At 45.1% G+C, this 24,019-nt stretch overlaps 1 protein-coding gene across 2 annotated transcripts; it reads left to right on the top strand.

Annotated features, from left to right (window-relative positions):
* The first annotated feature begins 78 nt into the window (after positions 1 to 78).
* On the top strand, positions 79 to 22,897 carry CHPF (chondroitin polymerizing factor). Of its 2 annotated transcripts, none has more exons than XM_075829178.1 (4): positions 79 to 994; positions 15,271 to 15,835; positions 18,789 to 18,971; positions 21,222 to 22,897. In XM_075829178.1, exons 1-4 carry the CDS (start codon positions 699 to 701, stop codon positions 22,479 to 22,481), a joined length of 2,304 nt encoding a protein of 767 aa, XP_075685293.1. In that variant the 5' UTR covers positions 79 to 698; the 3' UTR covers positions 22,482 to 22,897. The 2 variants fall into 2 exon arrangements, with proteins under 2 accessions (XP_075685293.1, XP_075685294.1); XM_075829179.1 differs by lacking the exon at positions 79 to 994 and adding an exon at positions 14,232 to 15,101.
* Positions 22,898 to 24,019: the final 1,122 nt, after the last annotated feature.

The raw sequence follows: 24,019 nt of genomic DNA, 5'->3' as shown, positions 1-24,019 counted from the left end.
TAGGTAAGAGGCGTGGTTGCGGGCGATGACGTGGGAGTGACGAAGGCGGGAAGGGGCGGTGCTGAGAAGGTGACACGTCAGAGGGCTGCTGGGAGCTGTTATTAGAGGAGGAGGAGGAGGAGGCGTGAATGAGACTTGGGCTGCGTGCTCTGGACGGGGTGATACTGACTACAAGAAGGATCGGTCCTAAGGGGAGACGGCGCTGGGTAGAGACCCCCTTGAAATGTGATCGGACTGGTGGCCATTGACCCGAATCTCGTCCTCCTCTGCCTGTATTACACCTCCTTCCTCCCTGCACACCTTTATTCTATACTCTATTACATCCTTGTCCCTCTACTTCCCTCCTGTGGTCACCGATCTCCTCCAGCTTCTTCATTTGCTATTTCTCCTTTCCTTAGATCTCTTCCTACATTTCCTTTATCCTCCCCCCCCCCCCATTGCCCTTTAAATCATCCCCATTTTCTTCTACTACCTCCCCAATTTTCCCTCTGCACCTCTATCACGTATTCTTTCCATCCCTTGGATCCTTCACTCCATCCTCATCGCCTAATTCTCCCACCTTGAGGAACATCTCCGACCTTCTTGACTACAGAGTTGTGGGATTCTGGAGATGACCCGGGTTCACTGAATCCTATAGTTGAGCCTCTGATTGTTGTCCAGTGCCCCCCTGGTGCTGGTTGGCAACTCCTGGTGCCTAGATGGCGAAGAGACTATCCATGGTACTATCCTTGATGCGGCCCGTGGGCCCGGTGGTGATTGGCATCTCGCTGGGCTTCACGCTCAGTTTGCTTAGTGTCACCTGGGTGGAAGAACCTTGTGGGAGTGGTCCAAGACTCCCTGGGCAAGGAGGACTGAACGATTTTGGGCAAGATGTGGGCATTGTAAGGAAGCCCAACTCTGTTCTTTCTGGTATGGACAACAATGAGAGCTTCGAACCCAAGATCATCCCGTACAATCCGCCGGACCCCCGGAAGCTGCAGAAGAAACCTGTCCGGTGAGTAGGACTCTTTGTTTCCACCTCCTGTAACTCGTCTGCCCTGGAGCGTTTGAGCGATCGTCACAATTACGCCAGGGACGTTCTCATGTCTCGGAGTCTTTGGAACTTTCTATGTAAGGAAAGTTTAAATTGTCTGTAATGGCCCTGTAAGTGTTGGTGGGGGGTGAGTAACTCTGTGCCATGTTATTAGGCTCCGGGACCAGACCTATCCCCTTATTATAGTGTGCGGGATGTTGAAAGACTTTCTTGGCTTCTGGCTTTTCTTTCCGTGTGACGGTTTCCTCCAGTGGGTGAAGTTTTGTTCCCTTTTTGCTTGATTTGATTAAGGCTATGTTCACACGGCAACGCCAAATACGTCTGAAATTACGGATCCGTTTTCAGAAGAACACAGCGCCTGAATTTCAGACGTTTTTGCACGTACTCTAGTTTTGCACGGCGTCTTTTTCGGACGTAATTGGAGCTGGTTTTCATTGGAGTCAATGAAAAAAACGGCTCCAATTACGTCCCAAGAAGCGTCCTGCACTTCTTTGACGTGGCTGTAATTTTACGCGCCGTCTTTTGACAGCGACGTGTAAAATGACAGGCCGTCGGCACAGAACATTGTAAGACCCATCGCAAGCAATGGGCAGAGGTTTGCCGACGTATTGGAGCCGTCTTTTCAGCCGTAATTCAAGGCGTAAAACTCCTCCATTACGTCTGAAAATTCGTTGTGCACATACCCTTATTGTTGACTATTTTGGATGATATTGGTTGACCTCGTAGTCTCCGGCTTCTCCCAGTAGGCAAATGGGTAGAAGTGACACTTTTTGGCCAGCATGGCACCGAAACGACTGGTCTCGAAAGTAACATCTATTTAGCCAATGGGCGGGCTGGGTTGAGGGTGAAAAATATTTCTGATGGGTAATAATTGGGTCGTCGGAGGATCATTTGGGTAATTGAAGAATTGAGCGTTTCCCCTTTAAGTAGAAAAAAATAGCTAAACTTTTTTTAATTAGTTTCCTCTCGTCCTATTGTTACATTGTATTTGGCCTTTTCATGTTTGTTTCTGGGAAAGCTGGGTGGAAACTAGAATATCTACCCCTATGATTCCAAACGCACAAAAAATTAAAATAATCTGCCTCCACTCCTTCAGGATTTTTGAGGAAGGTTTTGAACTGCCACATTTTTCACCCACGGCCATTGAAGCTAATACAAAAAAAAAAAAAAAAAGCTCAGAAACGGACATGCTGCCCCCAAACCCCCCCCCCCCCCCCGCCCCCCGTGCGGTGGCCAAAAGCCACCTGGGGGACAAAGCAACAATTTCTCCCATTGAAATCAATGGGGGGCATTTTGGACGCTTCTCGGCGCTGAATCAGATGCGGTTTCTGTGTCCAAATCCTTTTCGAAAGATTTTGTGTGGACTGGTGCGTCCAGACGTGGCAACTGTATCTTGCTACAAATTCGTGTTCTATATTGGGGTGTTTTCACGCCCATTGTGCCCACTCGGCACAAGAACGAGCAGGCTGCAAATTTTTTTCCACTACATGTGGAGAGGATTTCAAAAGCCCCATTGGCTTTTTTTTTTTTTTTTTTTTTTGTACTGTAAATTGCTGCAGATTTGCGATGTGAAATTCGCACCACAAATCCTCCACATCAGCTCTCTAGGACATTCACCCAGCTTTCCCAGGATTTGTAACTGACCGGTCTGCCCACTGATACCTCCCCATCTCCTGTATTGTTGGGTTACAAGAGTTGGCATTCAGGATTCTGGGAAAGATGTTGGGGCTGGATTAACGGCCATATTGATTGTCACCCAGCTTTCCCAGAGATGGATAGAACTGATTGAATAGTTTATTTAAAAATCCCTTGTACTGCTGGTATGACCTGGTTTTCCATGGCTGATTGTAGCATTTGCGTCTGTCGACTATGGAAACTGTTGCAACGGGTACGATAAGTGTTCTGACTGGGGGAGGGGGGACATTGTAGCGGTGGTGTCCAATCTGTGGCTCTGATGAGAGTTGTTGTTGTTGTTTTCAACAGCTGGAGGGCCACAGGTGGGATACCACTGCTGTGTTGTGAAAACTAAGGCTCCGTTCGGATCCATCAGACCTTTCTGTCAGGGGAACCCATGAACGGGATCCAAACGGAAACCATAGGTTTCCATTCGCATCACTATTGATTTCAGTGGTGACGGATCCGGTGCAAATGCTTTTCTTTTGTTACCGTTGTGTAAGGGTTCTGACGGAATCAATACTGTAGTCGGACTGCGCTGTTCATTCAGTCAAAACAACGAAACCCTTACGCAACGGTGACAAACGGAAACCATGTGCACCGGATCCGTCACCATTGAAATCAATGGTGGTGCAATCATGGGTTCCCGTGACAGAAAGCTCCGACGCAACCCGTGAACGAAGCCGAATTCCTTTAATCCGGTATATTTTATCATCTTAAATCTGGTAATCTGGCGCAGAACTGCAAAATAATTCGAGATCAGAAGACTGAGCAGAGAAAACCAATTAGGAAATTCCTCGGGTTAAGAAAAAAAATGTATATAATTTAAAAAAAAATTTTTTTTGTATTTTTTTTGGTTGTGCTGTTTTAGGCTTTATTTATCTTCATGCGGAGACCAATTTATAAGTCAATCTCTGATAATCCGGCAAATGCACCTAAATTTATGTTGTGCAATGTCATGTCCCATACGATGTAGTCGGGCGACAGAAATGATATAAATCTACCAACATCTGCGTTCGGGTCCCGTTTGGTCCCATCAGACCTTTTGCCATTCAAGTCAAGGGTAATGCAGAAGGAAGCTATGGTTTCCGTTGATGGGCTCCTCCAACGGAAAGGTCTGACGGAACCCGTCAACGGAAACCGAACGCTGATGTGAACAGGCCGCTGTATAATATTTGGCGCAGCTTGCTAGCCGTGTCCGCCTACTGTATTCTCACATTTGCGTTGTGGCTGCCGTTGATAGAAACCATCATGCAGTGTCATACGACGGATACTACCGGCACCCGACAGACCGCGTTGATTTATAATGGGGCGCATCAAGTTCTATCGTTTTTCACGCAGCGCTATTCTTCCCGTCAACACTGACGGAATCTTCTATGAAGGCTCAAAACGCATCCGTCAGCCCAGATGTGGACACCGCCTTTGACACCTTTCTTGCCCTTGCGCCACATCACGGCTGGCGTACACTTACACTAATATTTTGTGTCAAAAATGGCGCACGTTTTTTTTAATAAATCATCATTATTTTTTGTATTGGCTGTAGGAGACTTTCCTACGGGAAATCCTTTTAATTTTTCTCATGCCACGGCCCTTTTCTACGTCTAATGTGCCAGTAGCGTCGCGGGTACGGCTCGGGTCCAGAAACTACAGCCACGTCTTCGCCCTTTTTTTGGGGCCCTGTGTTTTGTCTTAGCGTCTTTCCATTAGGATCTTATTAGGGTAGACACTTGGGGGGAGGTCTTACCCATAAAATTATATAGGTTTGACCTTTGACCCAGGACCTAAACAATATCTACTGTCTGAGTGCTTCCAATCTTCTCCTGTGTACAGTGTAAACAAACTGCTTCCTGTCAATGAAGTCACAACAGTCTGTGAACCCCCAATGAACAGGTCACTGACCCTATAGGTCATGTACTGGGATTGCTGATTATAGCAGGTCCTCGCAGTAAGCAGATATTATTCTGTCAGTGATCCGTTTCTGGGAAAGCTGGGTGACAACCAAAATGGCCGCTATTACAGCTTCTGCTGCTGTTAAAGGGAAACCCGTTCACATGCTCACCTATACCACTCCTTATACCCTGCTTGTTTGGAAGTGGATCTAGTGGACTACCTACTTTTGTCAGCTACCCAGCTTTCCCAGACTCCTGAACGGCCAGTCTGAATATCTGTTTCAACATGGAAGCTGGTGATGGATAACTGTAACTATTTGTTATTCTGAATCTGAGGATTCCTGGGAAACCCAAATGGACGATATATTTGTCACCCAGCTTTCCCAGAAGGTGAAATAATGAACGTCATTGGAGGTATTTAAAAATTTTTCCCTACTAAGTGCCCTTAAGCATCGGACAGTGACTGGAGACCCCTCAGTGGTGCCCGTCTATGCTGTAGGAACGCCGGGCTTTACATGAAGTACAATGCGTCCATTCACAAGACGATTATGTGGCGCTTCTTCCTGCGGGGCTGTAATGTCTTCCTGAAGTGCGGTCACTCTCCCTTTCAGAGCCCCTGACGTGTTTATTTGTCCTGCCTGTAGTCCGCACTTCAGGAAGCCATTTGTGGATGATACATTTCCTTGTTACTGTGCTTTTTTTTGGGGGGGGGGGGGGCTGCATTAACTCCAATGCCCACAGGGGCCTATGAAGTTAATAGGAGCTGTAAAGTGACCCCTCGTGTGGGGGGGGGGGGGGTGTAAATATAATTTCTGTAAATGGGAACGATGGGTCTCCATTATCGGGTGGGGGGCCCTCGTTTTTCCTCGGTTCTCTGAACTCCAGAGACTTCTGCTACTTACAAAATGAAGATGTTTCACATTAGTTTTAATGACTTCCTGATGGCAATTTCCTTCGTGTACAGTCGGGGCCCCTCCGTCCGTCCATCTCTGGGCTGCCTGCGTTTCCTGGAGCCCGTTTACTTACCAAAATTTCTGCAAATTTCTAATACACATTGTGCCTTCAATTCCTCACCGGTTTCAAGATTTCTGCTTGATGTCTGTGAATGGGAACATTCAACTTTTTTACATACAGACCAAATCTATTTTTTTTTTTTTCTTTTTCCCAGCTCTGGGTTAGTTAAAAATGTGCCTAGTCTAGACCTTTCTCTGATCTAAACAGCCTGGAGTCCAGATTGATTGATACATTTTTACCTTCACTGGTACATTGTAACAAACTATCAGGACAGGAGAGAAATTTGCGCTGCTGATGGGTTTATAGAATTGTTTAGACTGAATACAATTGCAGCAAATCCTCGGTTTGCAAAGAAGCATTAGGTCTTGTCTGGGTTTGCAGCCTCTGAATGTAAATTATAATAATCCCATTCACTGACTGCAAACGGAGATCTTGAAAATACAATCCATTTTTTTTTTTTTTTAATTTGCAGAATCTTATTAGCCTTAAATCTTATTTACTTAGCCTTGATTATAAGAAGAAATTCAGTTCATAGGGCCTTCAACTGGAAATTTCACCTAGAATTTGTTCTGTAAGCTTTGGGCCGAGGAGGTTCAACACTTTAAAAAGCCCTAGCACCGTCCGCACTGGTTTATGTCCCCCTAAACTTTTTACCTTGCATTTGCAACAAATGTCAGATGCAGTTTTCCCTTTAAGAACTCGTGAGACGGTTTATTCAAGTGCCATGCGGAAACCGGTTAAAGGACCGTGTCCCCAAGTCTTCGTTCACCTTCAGCAAGCAGGTGAAACAATCTAACCGCCCCCCCCCCCCCCCCCCAGCCTCTTCAGATATCAGTACGTCAGGTGTGAAACTCTGGAACAATCTAGCCAATGCTGGAACATTTTTGACATTCAGGAGTCTGGGAAAGCTGAGTGACAACAAATTTGCAAGCTGTAATGACTGTTATCCGGCGTTTCCAGGAAAAAAGAGAGGAGGGATATTATGTTCTTTTTATATAGGCTTCTTGGGGGTCTTATTCCCCGTATAGAGGAGCTGGTTCTTCTTTACAGGGCGAGTACACGGCTGATCGGGTTTTATTGGACGCCTCTCCCTTGTGTTTCATATGGCGGTGACCTTGACACCCACTTATGGGGGTTGAGTTCAGTCAGCGGATGATGCGTTACATATGGTGGGTTATGGCTCCTTAGTCATCCGCTACCAGCAGCTCGTCGGGGGGCGAAGGTCTGAGGACACGGGAGTGCGATCACCAGGTGATTCCGGGAATCTGTCCAGCTGCAGAGGATCTACAGGGGGTGTGAGCGGAAAAATGTGCTGGATCTAACCCCCCCCCAATGAATTTCTCGCTGACCTAATTGTCGTGCAGCTCGTACGCAGAAGTGGGGTTATTGATTGCGGCGCTCTGTAATGTACGGTCCTCCTGTAACATTGACTAAAAAACGTATTCCGTAAATGAAGTTCTGCAGCTTTCTAATGTACTTTGTGTTCCAAGTCTTCACTGTCTTCAAGATCTGTTTGTTTCTATTCACTGACAGCATTCTTGTTTACATCCAGAAGCTAAAAACCTGTACAGATCTAATACTACTTCTCACAGCTGAGGAGTTGTTACAATTGTTTACAGTCTAGACAATCCTCTGAGAATTGGAATCCAGGTTGATACATGGAATGCAAAAAATGGCACAAACAAGTGACGCAGGTTTTTCTACCTTCCATTGATTTCAACGGGAGCTCCGAGGCGGATACCGCTCGTAGAAAGAGCATGACTTTTTTTTTTTTTTTTTTGCGCAAGCAGGCAAACGTTTTTTGGGGTGGGGGTGGTGAAATTTGCTTTCTAGTCATTTTACTAAAAAAGACTCCAGGTTTCCATGGAGCACTAGCCCTACCTTCACTGATACATTGTAACAAACTATCAGGGCAGAAAGCAGTGAAGAGATTTGTGCTTTCCTGGTGCAAATGCTGAACCTAGGGTTCGAACGCAATGGGAACACAGCCAAGCGGCATGAGTGCCCCACAAATGAGTCTTCCCCGGTGCTAATCAGGGGGCTAATATCTGATTTGCGTTCCTACTTAACCATGCTATGGGGCTGGACAGTATCTATGCATGATGAACCCCCCCCCCCCCACCCTACAGAGAGGGTTCATTATTTCCGTAAACTACATGCACGGTCTTTGCCCCATAATGGGCATTGCCATTCAGTGGGTACAGATGAAGGTGGCAGATGTGCTAATCTTAAAGGGTCCGTCCAGGTGTCCGGCTCAGGTTTCTGTTTTAAAGGTCTTTGCCACCAGGTTTTCATTTTCACTTGATGTGAATCCGTTCAGATTTACTCTCAGTATAAGGGGCACTTTCCCTGGTACAGGGCACTGCTCACCCTCCATAGACTGGCACTTAGCGGGTCACTTAATAAGCACCGCTGAGCCCTCGTTACTGTTTCCTCTGTCGTTTCACTCCCCTACGGGATTAACCTGGCAGTGCCCTCGTCTCCAAGATCTCCGCTACCTGCTGTTGGTGTTCGTTTCCTGCCAGTCTTCCCACTCGGAGGCGTCACTCAGACCGCAGATGACTATGGAGCAAATGTTCCAGCTATACCAGGCCGGGCACAGGCAATGCGGAGTGTGGACTACTAAAAACGACAGCACTATGAACCCTGTGTAATATACCTGCATGTAATATTTTCTGCTGTCCTGCATTGTGGGAGATGTAGTGTTTACCCCTGGCTCTGTAGTAGTCTGATGTCTCATTACACCATGGTGCATTATGGGAAAATGCTTAAAGGGGGTCTTCCATCTTATAAAAGTAGGTCCTATACGTCAAATCTCTCCTGGCTCCATAAGACGTGATGCCTTGTCACATGACAGTTGATGTGGGTTGTAGAGATCTCTTTTTACACTTTGGGTCAAATAAGCCATATTTTAAAGGGGTGTTTACAGGATATGCCATAAAGGTCTACTAGATGCAGGTCCCTCACCCCAGGGACTCACACCTATGCCAAGAACGGGGGTCTCCCAACCACCTCCTAAGGAAAGAATGGAGCTGCTGTGGATAATGCCTGTCACAGTGGCTGCTAGCAGAATTTTGAATACTGCTTTGGAGGTGACTGGAGAATGAGATGTAGCTCAAAATAATCGATCCCCAGCGATCAGTTGGCTAAGCTGGCAATAAGTGTTCCATTCCTCTGCAGTGCCACCACTGGGGAAATAGAGTATTACACAGTTCTCATTGAAATGGGCTAAGAGGAGTCTGTATAAGGGACCCCCCCCCCCACCTTTCCTCTCTCAGAATTCTCTACTAAGGTATTTGATAATGGGGGGGGGGGGTCTTCACTGGACTGCCCACATTTTGTCTGACTGAATGTATTCCGCAATCTCCACTTTTTGCGCTGACGGCTTGTATTTTCAATGACTCCATGTCTACAATCAGCATTCTGTCCTCGTACTCTGGTTTTGAGAAGTGGTTTGTGAATCTCTGGTCATTAACCACATACGCTGATAGAAAAACAATACGCAGCTGCCATATATCATGTGACATCGGCTACGAAGAAGATTCTAGCGCGATCGCTTCCTCAGGAACCATGGCGGAACGCAGATAAAAGGCGGATGTGGTTGTCAAATATTCTCATACTCCTCTCTAAGAGCTTTACTGGCTTAGCAACTGACCCTAAACTAAGCCTACATCTGCATAGTTGGGCATTTACATCCCCTCTACTGCTTTGCTTGTGTCAGTCTTTACTGTAATTCTGGAGTTCTATTCATGAGACAGGAAGCTCAGGGTTAACAATGTTAGACCATTTTATATGGTAAAACGAATATGCACACTGTATGTGACTTCAACTGTAGAGATCCCATTGAGACAGTAGAGAAGGCCCCAGGTCATGCACACCGTGTTTTTTATCAGTGGCAAAGTCTTCTAAACTACTGGCAGAACTACAGACGGCGGCGGCTGTCACTGCGCAGGAAGGAGCGCACTCCATTCAGAGAAACACTTGCCGTCTCGGACGGATTTATCAGTTGCAGATGTACAGCTGAGCCGTGTTTGTACACAGTTTGATTGTTCCTAGCTGCCTATCTGCTGGAAGAAATCGACATGGCGGTGCCAGAAAAACAAAGCTGCATGGGCGATAAGCTCGAATCAAAGAGATTTGGAGCGACCTGCAGTCTGGGGTCCAAAACGGCTGCCGTTGTAAAGGCGAGAAATGTTCTGCCAGGATTGGTAAACTTAAAGGGGTGTTCCCGCCGTAGAATGATATGGCCTATATCACTGGGATACGCCAGAATACTCGCTTTTCTCCTGCTCAGCGGTGCCCGTGGTCAAGCGGATGGCCGGGAATACCAACACAGCCCATCTAACCTGGTGGCCCGGAGCAGGGAAATATTAAAGGAGCTGCAGTTCTTGGCTAGTGCGGCTAATACTTTATTATAAATATTTGTGGGAGTTCCCTGCAGTCGGACCCCCACTGATCAGTAAGTGATGGTATATGGTAGGCTATGACTTGCTATGGTAGAAAACCCCTTTAAAGGACCAACTGTGCTGGTCGTTGGGAAACCTTTGACCAATGTTGACCCTTTGGCATCTGAGCTGGGGGGGGGGGGGGGGAGCAGTTAGTTTTTCCTACATTAAATGACTGTATAGTGCCTGGTGTTCTGATTATTTGTTTTCTGGGATCTCCTCTTTACAAGTTCTATACGTGGAAATTTTAACCCTGTACCCTGCAGAATAGTGAGTGCAGCTCTGGAGTATAATACAGGATGTAACTCTGGATCAGTACAGGATAAGTAATGTAATGTAATGTACACAGTGACTCCACCAGCAGAATAGTGAGTGCAGCTCTGGAGTATAATACAGGATGTAACATCAGGATCAGTACAGGAGAAGTAATGTAATGTAATGTACACAGTGACTCCACCAGCAGAATAGTGAGTGCAGCTCTGGAGTATAATACAGGATGTAACTCATGATCAGTACAGGATAAGTCATGTAATGTGTGTACACAGTGACTCCACCAGCAGAATAGTGAGTGCAGCTCTGGAGTATAATACAGGATGTAACTCTGGCTCAATAATGTAATGTATTTACGAGACTTGGCTTTTTATGTAGATTAATTCTACGTGAACTGGGGTGCTCAGCGGTGATTGTGCTTTTTAAAGCCTTAATATCGCCAAACCGGATCTACATTTGACCAGTGAATGTCTGAGGGGTTTTTAATGGAGGACAGTCACTGAAGGTCACAGATCAGTTGGCGCCGAGAGCGAATTTCTAATACGTTTCCGTTTGTAAGTCACTTCACACAAGACTACGCTCCGGAGCATCGGTTTTCATGTACGTCTCATCTGCACGTATATTCTGGTTTTCCAGCAGCTGCTTCCATTTCACCTGCAGCTAATTGGGACAATAATCTAATACCCCGAAGATCAAAGGCAGTGATTTTTCTCCAGAACCCCCAGAGCTTTCCTTCTAGCCTGGATTTACGAGAGGAATTTTCTTAGCGGAGGAGAAATATTCATGAGACGCTGTTAAATTTAATGTACATGAGCAGCCGGTACTGAGTGAAGATTCTCCACCTTTAATATGGCAGGAAGATGGTGCTCGCCAACCTGTGGCTCTCGCAGTCTGTCGGGGCATGCTGGGAGTTGTAGTTTTCTAGAGTCGCAGTTTGGAGACCACTAGAAAGGGCCTGGTTTAAGTCCTGACCAGGCTCTTTGCTCTGTGCCTTCAGCTGCCGGTACTCTTACCTTAATCTGAGGCAGATTGGTTGCTATGGATGCGCTTCCTGACAACCCCATTGAAAAGACTGGTAGTTATGCAGTGTACCCATAGCAACCAGGGTCTCTTACAAGATTGCCACGATTCTGACAGGAAAGAAGGGTAAAAAGGCTTGGCAGTAGTCTGGTCATGCCGTTCTTTATCTTGGACCGCATTATTCCGATTTTTCTAAAATAAAAGCTTGTTGGAACTTATTATCCGTCATGACTGCGTCCACTGTGCTGCCACTGAGCTTTTCTAGGCTCCTAAATGGCAAATCTACGTTCAGCCGTACAAGATCGGGGGTATAAACAAGCCCTTGTACTGCTTCTGAGTCTTTGAAGGAATATTTAACTTGCATATATTAATATCCAGATGTGTATTGCAGTCGCAGTGGATATTACGCCGCTATGAGCTGCGCCGTCGTATTGTTGCACTGTAGCATCACCGACGCGTCCGAGATCCTTTGTCAGATGTGACCTTCCTGTAAGTTGCCTTAAGCTGTTTTTTGGCTAAAAATAACTTGTCTGTGCAGCTGTGCCACGTAGTGGATGACGGGCAGCGTGCGCGTCTGCCTTTAACACTACTCCTAGTATATCATCCAGGTGGATGGTTTGCTTTCATCTCCAATTGTTGCAGTCCTACAACTCCCAGCATGTAACTGTCGGGACATGCTGGGCATTGTAGTTCTGCAAAAACAGCAGAGCCACTGGTTTACATTACTACATCACTTGTGTTGGCATTTTAGTGATGTCATTACAGTGGCAGCTAAAAAAAATATGCCCATTACGTGAATTGTATGTACTCCTCTGATCTTGCATAAATAGCAATTCCTTAATATTAAGATGGACAAATCCCCCCCCACAACCATGTGGCAAATACGTCCACAAACTTGCTAATGTTGCCAACGGTTTAGGACGGTCTATGGAACTTTTTTTTTTTTCTGGTCCCTAATAGTCACATTGGCTCCTCCATCCCTGGCTGAAAGGTCCCTTTCCCCTACCATGGGCTGATCATGGGTTATCCCTCACCTGGAGTCACAGCGATCAGGTGTAATCTGTGAGGGGACCATGCAGCGCCACCACAGGAGAAATAAAGCATTAAACTGCCCATTCATATCAATGGGCTGTCTGAGTAATTGTCCATGCATTACCCTGGGTCCTCAAAGCTAACGACGCTCTTTGTTGACACTCTAAATAATAGATGAGGGTCCTGAAGGAGGGACCCCCTGTCTTTTTAACGATAGGCTTATTGATGCGTCACCCATCTGTGTGATCTGTGCAAACGTGATATTCAGACATCTGGAAAAGCTCGGTGACCAACCTAGTGGAAGCTATAATGGCGGCCATATTGCTCTGTTCCCAAAGACCAATACAACCAAGAAATGTCTGAATAGAACAAACCTGACAGAAGGGGACGACTCAAGGAATCCGATTTTATCGTGATTTACTAAAAAATTCCTTCATGTCCTATCTGCTGGATGTGATTTGGGTGGTGCAGTATATAGCCCATCCTTCTATAGGTTCTCTCGGTCCACGAGGTGTGTGTGTGTGTGTGTGTGTGTGTGTGTGTGTGTGTGTGTGTGTGTGTGTGTGTGTGTGTGTGTGTGTGTGTTCTCTCTCTAGGGTTAAAGTTTACTCAAGGTGCTGGTCTCCATTACAGACAGGTGATTGTTCTGCTGGGGGAGGGCGGCGGGGATACGTCTTGGTATCTTACACTTCGGCTTCTGTCTCTACATGGTCTAATCCCGTCTCCTCCTCCTCCTCCTCCTCCTCCTCCTCTCTGGGGTACGTACAGCAACCTTGGCAGAGCCTGGAACAAAAAGACTTTTTATATTCACGAGTACAACAAGACGGACAGAACGCAGATGTGAGAGCAGAACATACACCAGGCTGATAAAAGACGTTACACGCTGCACAATCCACTCTGTCAAAATGGACCCTCCTCAGAACTTTCTAATAACTTAAAGGGGTTGTCCAGTACAGAAAACCCATTTTCATACACCCTATTAGGGAATTCTGAGGTAATAAAGGGGGGGTGGGGTGCTCTGTTCAGGGTCCTCCTCTCTTGGACATAGTGGAGAGCGGTTACGTAGAGCGTCTCTGGGGGACCTGTCCTATCCTGCATTACACGGACAACCCATTGATATGAATGGACACGGTGTAATACTTCATTTTCCCTGTGGTGGTGCTGTAGGGAAACTACTGCCACCGCCCCCCCCCCCTCCCCCAGATTACCTCTGATCGCCTCAGGTCCCAGCACAGGGACATCTTGTGATCCGCTTATTGTCAATAGCCCATTTTAACAAGTAGGGATTGTCCAAAGCCGAGAACCCCTTTAAGTAGTCCTATGACAGACCTACAGATTTTGACCATTTGTCCGCTCCCTACCATAATGGTATTTTTGGTGGTGTAGGTTGCCCGTGTAGCTTGGCAGTTAACCTTTACAGCTTTGACTGGCATTGGTTTTTCTTCACACATTTCATATGGAATCCATGAGTGGAAAAGAAAAAAGGCATGTTCCATAATCTGCTGTATTATGGAGGGATACCCTATATGGAGGCAATATACGGCCCACCGCTCCATAATACAGAACCATAGGGACACTATGTGCTGCTGTACAGACACCCGCACGTGTCCCTTTGGCCCAGATATGAACTGAAAAACGTCCTATTTGTAATGTTCTCCAATATTTTGCGTTTTTGCTCAAATTAACTTTTTATTTTATATTTGACATTGTGTATATACTCTGGGCAGCTTTACGTCCAAGTCTGTAATTACCATATTTTCACCTATAGCTATTGAGTGCAGATTAGAGGGTAAACTAATGACCGTAGTGGGGGGGGGGGGGCAACTCCTGTCAGCGACACTTACTGGGATCCCGGCTCATCCAGAAGAAGCGGTATTAAGAATCTTACAGAACGAGGTTGCTGGACAAAAGGAATGTGGATATTTGCTGAGAAGTTGTGCACTTAAAATAATTGGGCTCCATGATTGACGTCGTGGACTGAGGAGCCTGTAATCCACTCTGCCGCACTTGTAGGATCACTGGGAGTAAGCGGCTTCCTCAGTCACACTTGTCAATCATTTAGGAATGGGATTAGAACCAATCTTCAGAGATGTTGCCCATCATGACGACATGGCTGAAACCCCAGCCTTAATAGAATTGTCCCCTTTGGACAATCCCTTTTCTTAGAGGGATCCCTTCATGATAAGCAGATGACAGGGGACCACTAGTGATCAGCTGTAATCTGACGGCAAGCCTTCAATTCTCCTGCAGCGCAACTACAGGGGAAAAGCAGCATTACAGTTCTCAATAAGCTGTATGTATGGACATGCTGGGTCCTCCAGAGACACTCTGTTGCTGATCGATTGGGGACCGGAATGGACCTAATGGGGTTTTTGAAACCAGACAACCCCCTTAAATCTTCTTATAGGAGAAGTTCTGCAACTTTGTATTTATTTTGAATTTCCTCATTTCAAGACTTGGATGAATTTGGAAATGGAAAACTTCACTGTAGGGGTTGTCTATGGACACCAACCCCTGCCTATATTCCCTGTTGGAATATGGTTATCCTAGTGGTGGGGTCCCACTCAAGACCCCTGCCACCACCTCTGTGCCACAAAGGAGAACATCCTGGCTTTTACATACCTGGCCACCATGTAATTCTACATTTTCCCTGCAGCGGCTGGAGAAACGTATGCCTAGATGCGGCTTATCGGAGGGAGCGGATTGCTGCACCAGCTTTTTCCGGTAGACAACCCCTTTAAAAACCATCTGCTGCTGTTACGTTTGGTGCAATGTTTTTGTTTTTTTATTTTAAGTATAGACTGTTTTTAATCTGTTTTGTAAACTGGTTGTAATTTCCAAATCGGTTCTTCCGCCATCTTAATTTTTTTTTCTTTCTCTTCCTTGGTTGTAGATCTCGCTACATAAGCACAGAACTTGGCATCAGAGAGCGGCTCTTTGTTGGTGTCCTGACGTCCAAGACCACCCTGAACACCCTAGCGGTAGCAGTCAATCGCACCCTAGGTCACCGGCTGGAGAAGCTTGTCTACTTCACAGGCATGCGTGGTCGAAAACTCCCTCACGGCATGTCGGTGGTGACCCATGGAGATGACCGGCCCATTTGGAACATGTACCAGACAGTGAAGCATCTACTGGATCACTATATCCAAGAGTATGACTGGTTCTATCTGGTGCAGGACGACACTTACACCGAGGCTCACCGCATTTCTAAGCTTGCCGCTCATCTAAGAATTGATTCTGACTTGTACCTGGGCCGGCCTGAGGAGTTCATCGGTGGTGACACCGAGGGGAAATACTGCTATGGTGGGTTCGGTTATCTCCTCTCTCGAAGCCTCCTGAAAAAGTTGCAGCCCCATTTGGAAAGCTGCCGCAATGATATCCTTAGCGCCAGGCCTGATGAGTGGCTGGGAAGATGCATCATAGATTACACCCATGTCAACTGCGTAGACGAACATGAGGTAAGAGTCGTTGCTTGCGAATGACTGCCCCACCCCTAGCAAAAGAAAGGCCATCTAGTCTGCATTAAACCTTGTCGATCACTTCAACTTACAGGCCCGAAGCCTGAGACTGCACTACTGATTGCATGTCAACTTGTCATGGAGATTTTCTGTGAATCCAAATCACCATTTACATCCTAACTAGGTGGAATAATAACCGTTACATGGGGATATTAAATTTTTGGGGATTTGGATCCACGCAAAGGGCCTCGTTTATCTGTATTGTCTAAAAGAAAATGTTGTTGCCCATAGCAACCAATAGGACCTTCACTCTCAGTTGTTCTGTGATTGCAAAGACTGTTTCTTTAGACTGTTTTAATAAGGGTATGTTCACACGCAGTGGTTTCAGACGTAAGTCGGGCCGTTTACGCCTGAAAAAACGGCACCATTACGCCTCAACATCTGCCCATTGCTTGCAGTGGGTTTTACGATGTTCTGTTCCCATGAGGCTTTAATTTTACGCGTCGCTGTCAAAATACAGCGCGTAAAAAGACGCTTTTGGAGCCGCTTTTCATTGACTCCATTGAAAAAACGCTCCAATAACGTCCGTAAAATACGCCGCGAGAAACACGAGTAGTCCCAAAAACGTCTGAAAATCAGGAGCTGTTTTCGCTGAACATACCCTAAACCTGTCCTAAAGTCTTTCCCTCAGAGGAATCAGAACGGGACATGTCATTAGAATCTTAGTTGTGCAGCCTCAGGCTTTTGGCCTGTAACCTCAAATCCCCTCTCCGCATGGATGTAAGATACGGGATAAAAAGGTTTTCGGGGTTCTGTTTTTTTGTTTTTTTTCCCCTCTCCTGTACAAAAACCCAGTGCTTTCTGAGCTCTGGAATTCACGTGGTTAATATTTAACGTACTTTGAATGATTATCATGGGAAAGTAAATCTTTGTGTGCGCCGCTATAGGTACGTGCACCTCGGTGTGTATGCAGAAGAAGAAAGCTGCTGTTTTCTCCGCTTCGGTCCTGCAATATGAGGGTTTATAAGGCGGCTTTGTGTAACATACCAAGATTTTGCAGCACTTGCATTGAGGCCGCTTTACAGCAAGATCCGCAATTATCAGAGCGGAGCACGAAGTACCCACTGCCCTGGCTTTTTGGTGGTATGGACTGGGAAATCGTGAAGTTCGAATATTTATGTAGTGAAACTGACTGTTTCTATTTTCTCTGGGGTTTATTCAACTTTTTTTTGCATGTATTCTAAATTAATTGCGTTTTAGTTATGTAGAACATTAAAGGGCAATTCCAGCCAAGATTGCTCCAGAAAGCCCACCAAGGTTATATGGGAAAATGCACTTATCTTTGGAGGAGACAGTTTTTTAAAAATTTTATTTTGCGGCAAGATGTTATAAGCTGAATGTCTACCAAATCCACTAATATAACTACTATAATACTGCTCCTATATGCAAGAATATAACTACTATAATACTGCCCCTATATACAAGAATATAACTACTATAATACTGCCCCCCTATATACAAGAATATAACTACTATAATACTGCCCCTATATACAAGAATATAACTACTATAATACTGCCCATATGTACAAGAATATAACTAGTATAATACTGCCACCTATATACAAGAATATAACTACTATAATACTGCCCCTATGTACAAGAATATAACTACTATAATACTGCTCCTATATACAAGAATATAACTGCTATAATACTGCCCCTATATACAAGAATATAACTACTATAATACTGCCCATATGTACAAGAATATAACTAGTATAATACTGCCACCTATATACAAGAATATAACTACTATAATACTGCCCCTATGTACAAGAATATAACTACTATAATACTGCCCCCTATATACAAGAATATAACTACTATAATACTGCCCCCTATATACAAGAATATAACTACTATAATACTGCTCCTATATACAAGAATATAACTACTATAATACTGTCCCCTATATACAAGAATATAACTACTATAATACTGTCCCCTATATACAAGAATATAACTACTATAATACTGTCCCCTATATACAAGAATATAACTACTATAATACTGCCCCCTATATACAAGAATATAACTACTATAATACTGCCCCTATATACAAGAATATAACTACTATAATACTGCCCCTATATACAAGAATATAACTACTATAATACTGCCACCTATATACAAGAATATAACTACTATAATACTGCTCCTATATACAAGAATATAACTACTATAATACTGCCCCTATATACAAGAATATAACTACTATAATACTGCCCCCTATATACAAGAATATAACTACTATAATACTGCCACCTATATACAAGAATATAACTACTATAATACTGCTCCTATATACAAGAATATAACTACTATAATACTGCTCCTATATACAAGAATATAACTACTATAATACTGCCCCCTATATACAAGAATATAACTACTATAATACTGCCCCTATATACAAGAATATAACTACTATAATACTGCCCCCTATATACAAGAATATAACTACTATAATACTGCACCTATATACAAGAATATAACTACTATAACACTGCCCCTATATACAAGAATATAACTACTATAATACTGCCCCTATATACAAGAATATAACTACTATAATACTGCCCCCTATATACAAGAATATAACTACTATAATACTGCTCCTATATACAAGAATATAACTACTATAATACTGCCCCCTATGTGCAATAATAGATTGATACCTGATGGAATTGCTCTGTGTATGTAACCACGGGTTTATAGTTCCTATACAGATTGCTATATTTATCTGTATTACATCTCCTCAGTACAGTTCTAGCTGCTGGCAAATGCAAATCAAATGTCTGACCATGGAAGGTAATAACCCCCAGCATCCTCCTCCTCATATAACGATATATGCATCTGTTCTGACTGACCCACATTTGCTTTATCTGCAGGGAATACGTTATCGTTACTTTGAACTAGGGAAGAATGTGGACCCCGATCGAGAGGTTGACGACCACTTCAAGGTCACCTTCACAGCCCACCCAGTCCTGGACCCGGTACAGATGTATCGCCTTCATAAGCACTTTGCTCAGCTGGAACTGGAGAAGACGTACCAAGAGATAGAACAGCTACAGGTGAGTGCGACCCCCTCCGACTGCTGATTGGCGGCTGTACAGACCTGGTTGCTTTAATTTAGTAATATTTTATTATCCTATAGTGGAAGCAAGCTTCTTCTGAATGCACTAAAGTCCATGTCCGCCCTCCAACACTATGATTGTATTCGTTTTCTGTATAGTAGGTCTATAATTCTGTGCCGATTTCAATTTCTTAATGTATCTTTACAGTTTTCAGAGCTCCGTTTTTCTGATAGAGCTCCAAATCCCTTGCATAGGTATAGTTAAATAATAAGGTTCTTGCAGCCGCCACTAGAGGGAGCTTAGCGCATACATTTTATACTTTGAAGCTTACGGCATAATAGGTTATTATTGAATTCCTAGTCTCCTGGCGGATAGTGCAGGCAGCTAGAATTTTATCACTTAAAGGGGGTATTCCCATCGAAGACCTTTTATGGCATATCCACGGGACCTGCCAGAAATGTCTGGAAGGAGCAGGTCCCAGTTCTGGGACTTAAAGCTTATCTCCAGAACCGGGGTCACCAGGTTGTAGAATCAATAGATATCCCATAGAAATCAATGGAGAGTCGCACGCCCCTCTCCATTCGTTCTCCACCTGGATGCCGCTGCATCACCAGGTATAACGGGAGTCTGCTTGGCAGCAGATGGTGGTCAGTATTGTTAAAGACTAAATTCCCATGTGTGGGTGAACTCCTTCTTGCGGTTTTATTTGCGCCCCCTTATCCTATTCCTCGTTCTGTTGCCTGTAGATTAGTTCTGTGTATATCAAGTCGGCCTCCGTCATATAATGTACTGGGGTTGATGCTGAACCCTCTGACCCCCCCCCCCCCCATCATACACAAGGGCTCAAATCTGTTTTCTCACTGGTTCACGAACAACCTGTATGACTGGTTTTTGCCGCCTTATAGAATGCGGAGCCGCAGACTAAGGGTTTCAGATACTTCTCATTTTTCAGTTTTCTTCATTCTTAATAATAGTGCTGTTTTCTTTACATTTACCAAGAATCAGGGCAGTCGTCGACCTTTCTTGGCACCGTACATTAAAGTGGTCGAGGGCCACTCCCAAATTGACTTTGTATGGGAATTTTATATTTTGAGCTTCCCACGGGAGGGGGTTTGGGTTAGTACCTATATAGTAATCTTTAATAAATCTAAAATTTGGTGCTGTTAAGCTTCATAACATCTATCGTAGGGGGCTACAGCCACTTTTTTTTTTTTTTTTCCCCGGGCAGAGCTGCATATTCCCTTGATTCCTAAAATTCGGTTTCACTGTAGCCACCACTAGGGGGTGCTCACTGCATACAGATTCATACAGCCCCCATTGAACTTCATTGTAAATCTGTCTTCAGTGAGCTCCCCCTAGTGGTAGAATATTATCGTGTTCTTTGTTGGCAGATGGCCCCTTATCTGATTGGGCCCATGAGGGCAGTACCGTGTTTGCTCTCCTTGCCTTTTTAATTTAATAATTACCCTTTACCACGCGGCCCATAAAATGGTAAATTATTGAGGCCAATTTAGTAGGTTACCATGGACCTGAGTATTTTTGATACGTTAGGGGGGGAGGGGTTTAACACCTGCTGGCATCATTGGCTCCATGCAATAGTCTACACCCATGTACCCCAACCTGTGGCTCTCCAGCTGTTGCAAAACTACAACTCCCAGAATGTCCTGACATGTCCTTGATTTGTAGTTCTGTAGCAGCCTGAGAGCCGCGGTTTGGGGAACGGAACGCTGATCTATATCGTACTAATTTTTTAAGAATTTGTCGCTTCCCATGTACCTTTATTATATCAGTGTCAGGATTACCTAAAGCCGCATTATAAGTAGCATCATATCCGATCTTGAGCTTTCCTGCCCTTCTATTTCTAGATACCTAAATTCTAGTCTTGTTATACGTATAATAGGTCCCCCTAGTGTCATACGGTAGGTACTACACAAAAATAACTTGCACTAAACTTTAATCCATGCATAGGTAAGGTACTGCAGACTATGCCAACAAGCACGGGCATTTATTTTCTGAATTTGTAGAGTATCAATTGCATCGCTCTTCCTAATAGTTCATAAACTGACTCATTGGCTAATAGTCTGGACATAGACAGAACATAGGAAAGACCATAGTGCTGATTTTTAGATGCTGGTCACCCCTAATACCCAATGATTTAGACCCACAGACATGTCGGACTGTATGTACTCCCATTGGTTTGCAGACTGTTGTAGTAATTTAGCGCCTCTCTCTTGTTATGTTTTGCAGCGAGAGATCCAGAACACGAGCAGCCTGACTGTAGAGGGCGAGCAGTCTGCCACATGGCCTCTCGGAATCAACCACCCTTTCCAGCCACGCACACGCTTTGAAGTCCTGAAGTGGGATTACTTCACCGAGGGACAGACCTTCTCCTGCGCCGATGACTCTCCGAAGTGTGAGCTGATCGGTGCCGACCTTGCCGATGTGACTGACGTCATCAGCACAGCCGTCGATGAGTTAAATCGCAAATACCAGCCCGTGCTGCACGTACGCAAACAGCAGCTTCTAAATGGTTACCGGCGCTTCGACCCAACGCGAGGCATGGAATACACGTTGGACCTCCAGTTGGAACTGATTACTCAGAAGGGCCATAGCCGCTCCATAACGAAGAGGGTCCATCTTGTCCGTCCACTCAGCGAGGTAGAGATCATCCCTATGCCCTATGTGACCGAGGCCAGCCGTATCAATGTCATCCTACCCCTGACTGCACAGGACCGGGAGCATGCTACCCGCTTCCTCCAGTCCTTCACAGACATCCAAGGCAACGAAAACTCCCTTCTTACCCTTCTCTTCATCTACGACCCCTTCCAAGCTCAGCAGGTCAGCCAAAATGACATTTTTGGTCAAGTCAAGAGCCAGATCGCAGAGTATGAACGCAAGTACCATGACGTCAAGATTCCCTGGATCAGTGTGAAGACCGATGCTCCTTCTCAGATCCGTCTCATGGATATCATCTCCAAGAAGCACCCGGTGGACACCCTCTTCTTCCTTGCCGGCGTCGGTAGCCACGTCAGTTCGGAGTTCCTCAACCGTTGCCGAATGAACACCATCAACAACTGGCAGGTCTTCTTCCCCATTCACTTCCAAGGTTACAACCCCGAGGTATCGGAGCACGGGCAACAGTCTCCCTCGGGAACCCTGGAACTTGTACGGGACGCCGGCCGCTTTGACCAGGACGTTTTTGACGAAGCTTGCTTCTACAATGCCGACTACATGGCGGCCAGAACAAAAATGACGGCTGATGCGCAAGAGAACGAGGAGATCTTGGAGATGCTGGATATCTACGAGATGTTTATTCGCTACTCTGGACTTCATGTCTTCCGGGCCGTGGAGCCGGCGCTTCTCCAGCTGTACCGCGCACGGGCTTGTAACCCACGTCTCAGCGAGGAAATCTATCACCGGTGCGTGCAAAGCAATCTGGAAGGACTGGGTTCTCGTTCCCAGCTGGCCATGCTGTTATTCGAGCAGGAACAGGGAAATAGCACCTGACCGCAAACCTAAAGTCACGCCTCGGACCAAGTGTGGTCATGGGCCATTAAAGACCTTCAGTCTGCTTTATCCTTACCAGGACACTGTTGCAGGTGCCAGGAACGAAGCCTTAGTGGCACCTCCTGTTACAACGCCAGGTCTATGGCCTTGGCGAACTGTAATACAAAAACTGACGTGTGGTCGGACGCGAGGGGACTTCCCCCTTCAATAATGGCCCTCCAGCAGTCCCGTGTTTTGTGCTTTTTTGCACCCACTTTTGCCATCATTGCTGCTTCTACTACTTGCTCAGAAACTGAAGGACGCGTTACTCGTGCCCACAGGGGGTACTCGCGCCCATGTTTTTAAAAACATTACAAAAAAAAAATACATTCACCCGGAAAAGAACACTTGAATAAAAATTTCCAAAAATTGTCAAATCTTTGTGAACCGTTTTTAATTTATCTCTGTGTTCCGTCGGTTTTTATAAGATAATTTTTTTTTACTTTGTGGACGCTAAGATTTGGAAGGCTTCACGTTGTCCTGTTCTATATGTGTAGCTCCCAATCAGACGGCCACCATTTTTGGGCCTCATAACCAATGCCAATGGCGGTTTCCAATCTGCTGGTGAAGTTGTCGTGCCCGTGTCTGTCGATCTACCCGGATATGTGAAATAGAAAAAGGTTGCACATTTCTCAGCCGCAGCGGCTTTATAAGACCGAGATACAGGAAAAATGTAGTACTCCAAGTGGTTTATTCTCTCTCTGGTTATACTTGTTCTCCAAATTCCCATCCCCCCCATGCAGAATTCGCTCAGCGCTGTGTATGTGTTTAGTTTTGCAACACTCCTCTTGTTCAGTCAGCCAGAAAAGTGGATAAAGTCTGCAGAAAGAACGGGCACGGTGCCATCTAAAGACTTTGCTTGGTTAAAGTTCTATTACCCCCCCCCCCCCCTCACTGGGTCAAAGTGTTTCCTTAAAGGGGTTTTCCATTTTGTATAAGTGAAGATGTTTCCTTGTATATTAAAAAGCTATCACCTTTTTAGTATACTTCCTTTTTCCGCTTTCAAGATCTCTGCTTGCTGTCAGTAAATTGGAATGATGCAGGGCTCATTGATAAAAAACCATAATACCCCCTTTTTTAAAGTATATTATAACAGTTAAGCTTTATTTCCCTAGAGCTCAATCTCTGCTTGCTGTGACTCCTTAATTGTTTACTCCTAGTGGATAAAAATCTGATGGTCACACAGGTGCACGGCTCATTCGTTATCAGGTCATGCACCTGTGTGATTATCACATGGCTAGATTTGTATCCACTGGGCATAAACTATTGAATGACAGCAAGCAGAGGTCTTTAAAACGGGTATGAATTGATACGGAACGTGTATTGGAAAATTGTATAACGTTCTTACTATACAATGATTGAACTGTATCTACTGGCACTAATGCCGGTTTTTTAAGGGGTTGTCCAATTTAGAAAACCTGTTTTCATGAACCTTATTCGGGAATTTTGAGATAATAGAGGGGGGGGGGGTCCTCTGTTCAGGCTCTTCATCTCCAGAC

The sequence above is a fragment of the Rhinoderma darwinii genome, chromosome 6 (assembly GCF_050947455.1).
Source record: "Rhinoderma darwinii isolate aRhiDar2 chromosome 6, aRhiDar2.hap1, whole genome shotgun sequence".
In the NCBI taxonomy this organism is placed as follows: domain Eukaryota; kingdom Metazoa; phylum Chordata; class Amphibia; order Anura; family Rhinodermatidae; genus Rhinoderma; species Rhinoderma darwinii.
The sequence above is the reverse complement of the archived record's forward strand: the minus strand, read 5'-3'. Positions and strand labels throughout refer to the sequence as shown.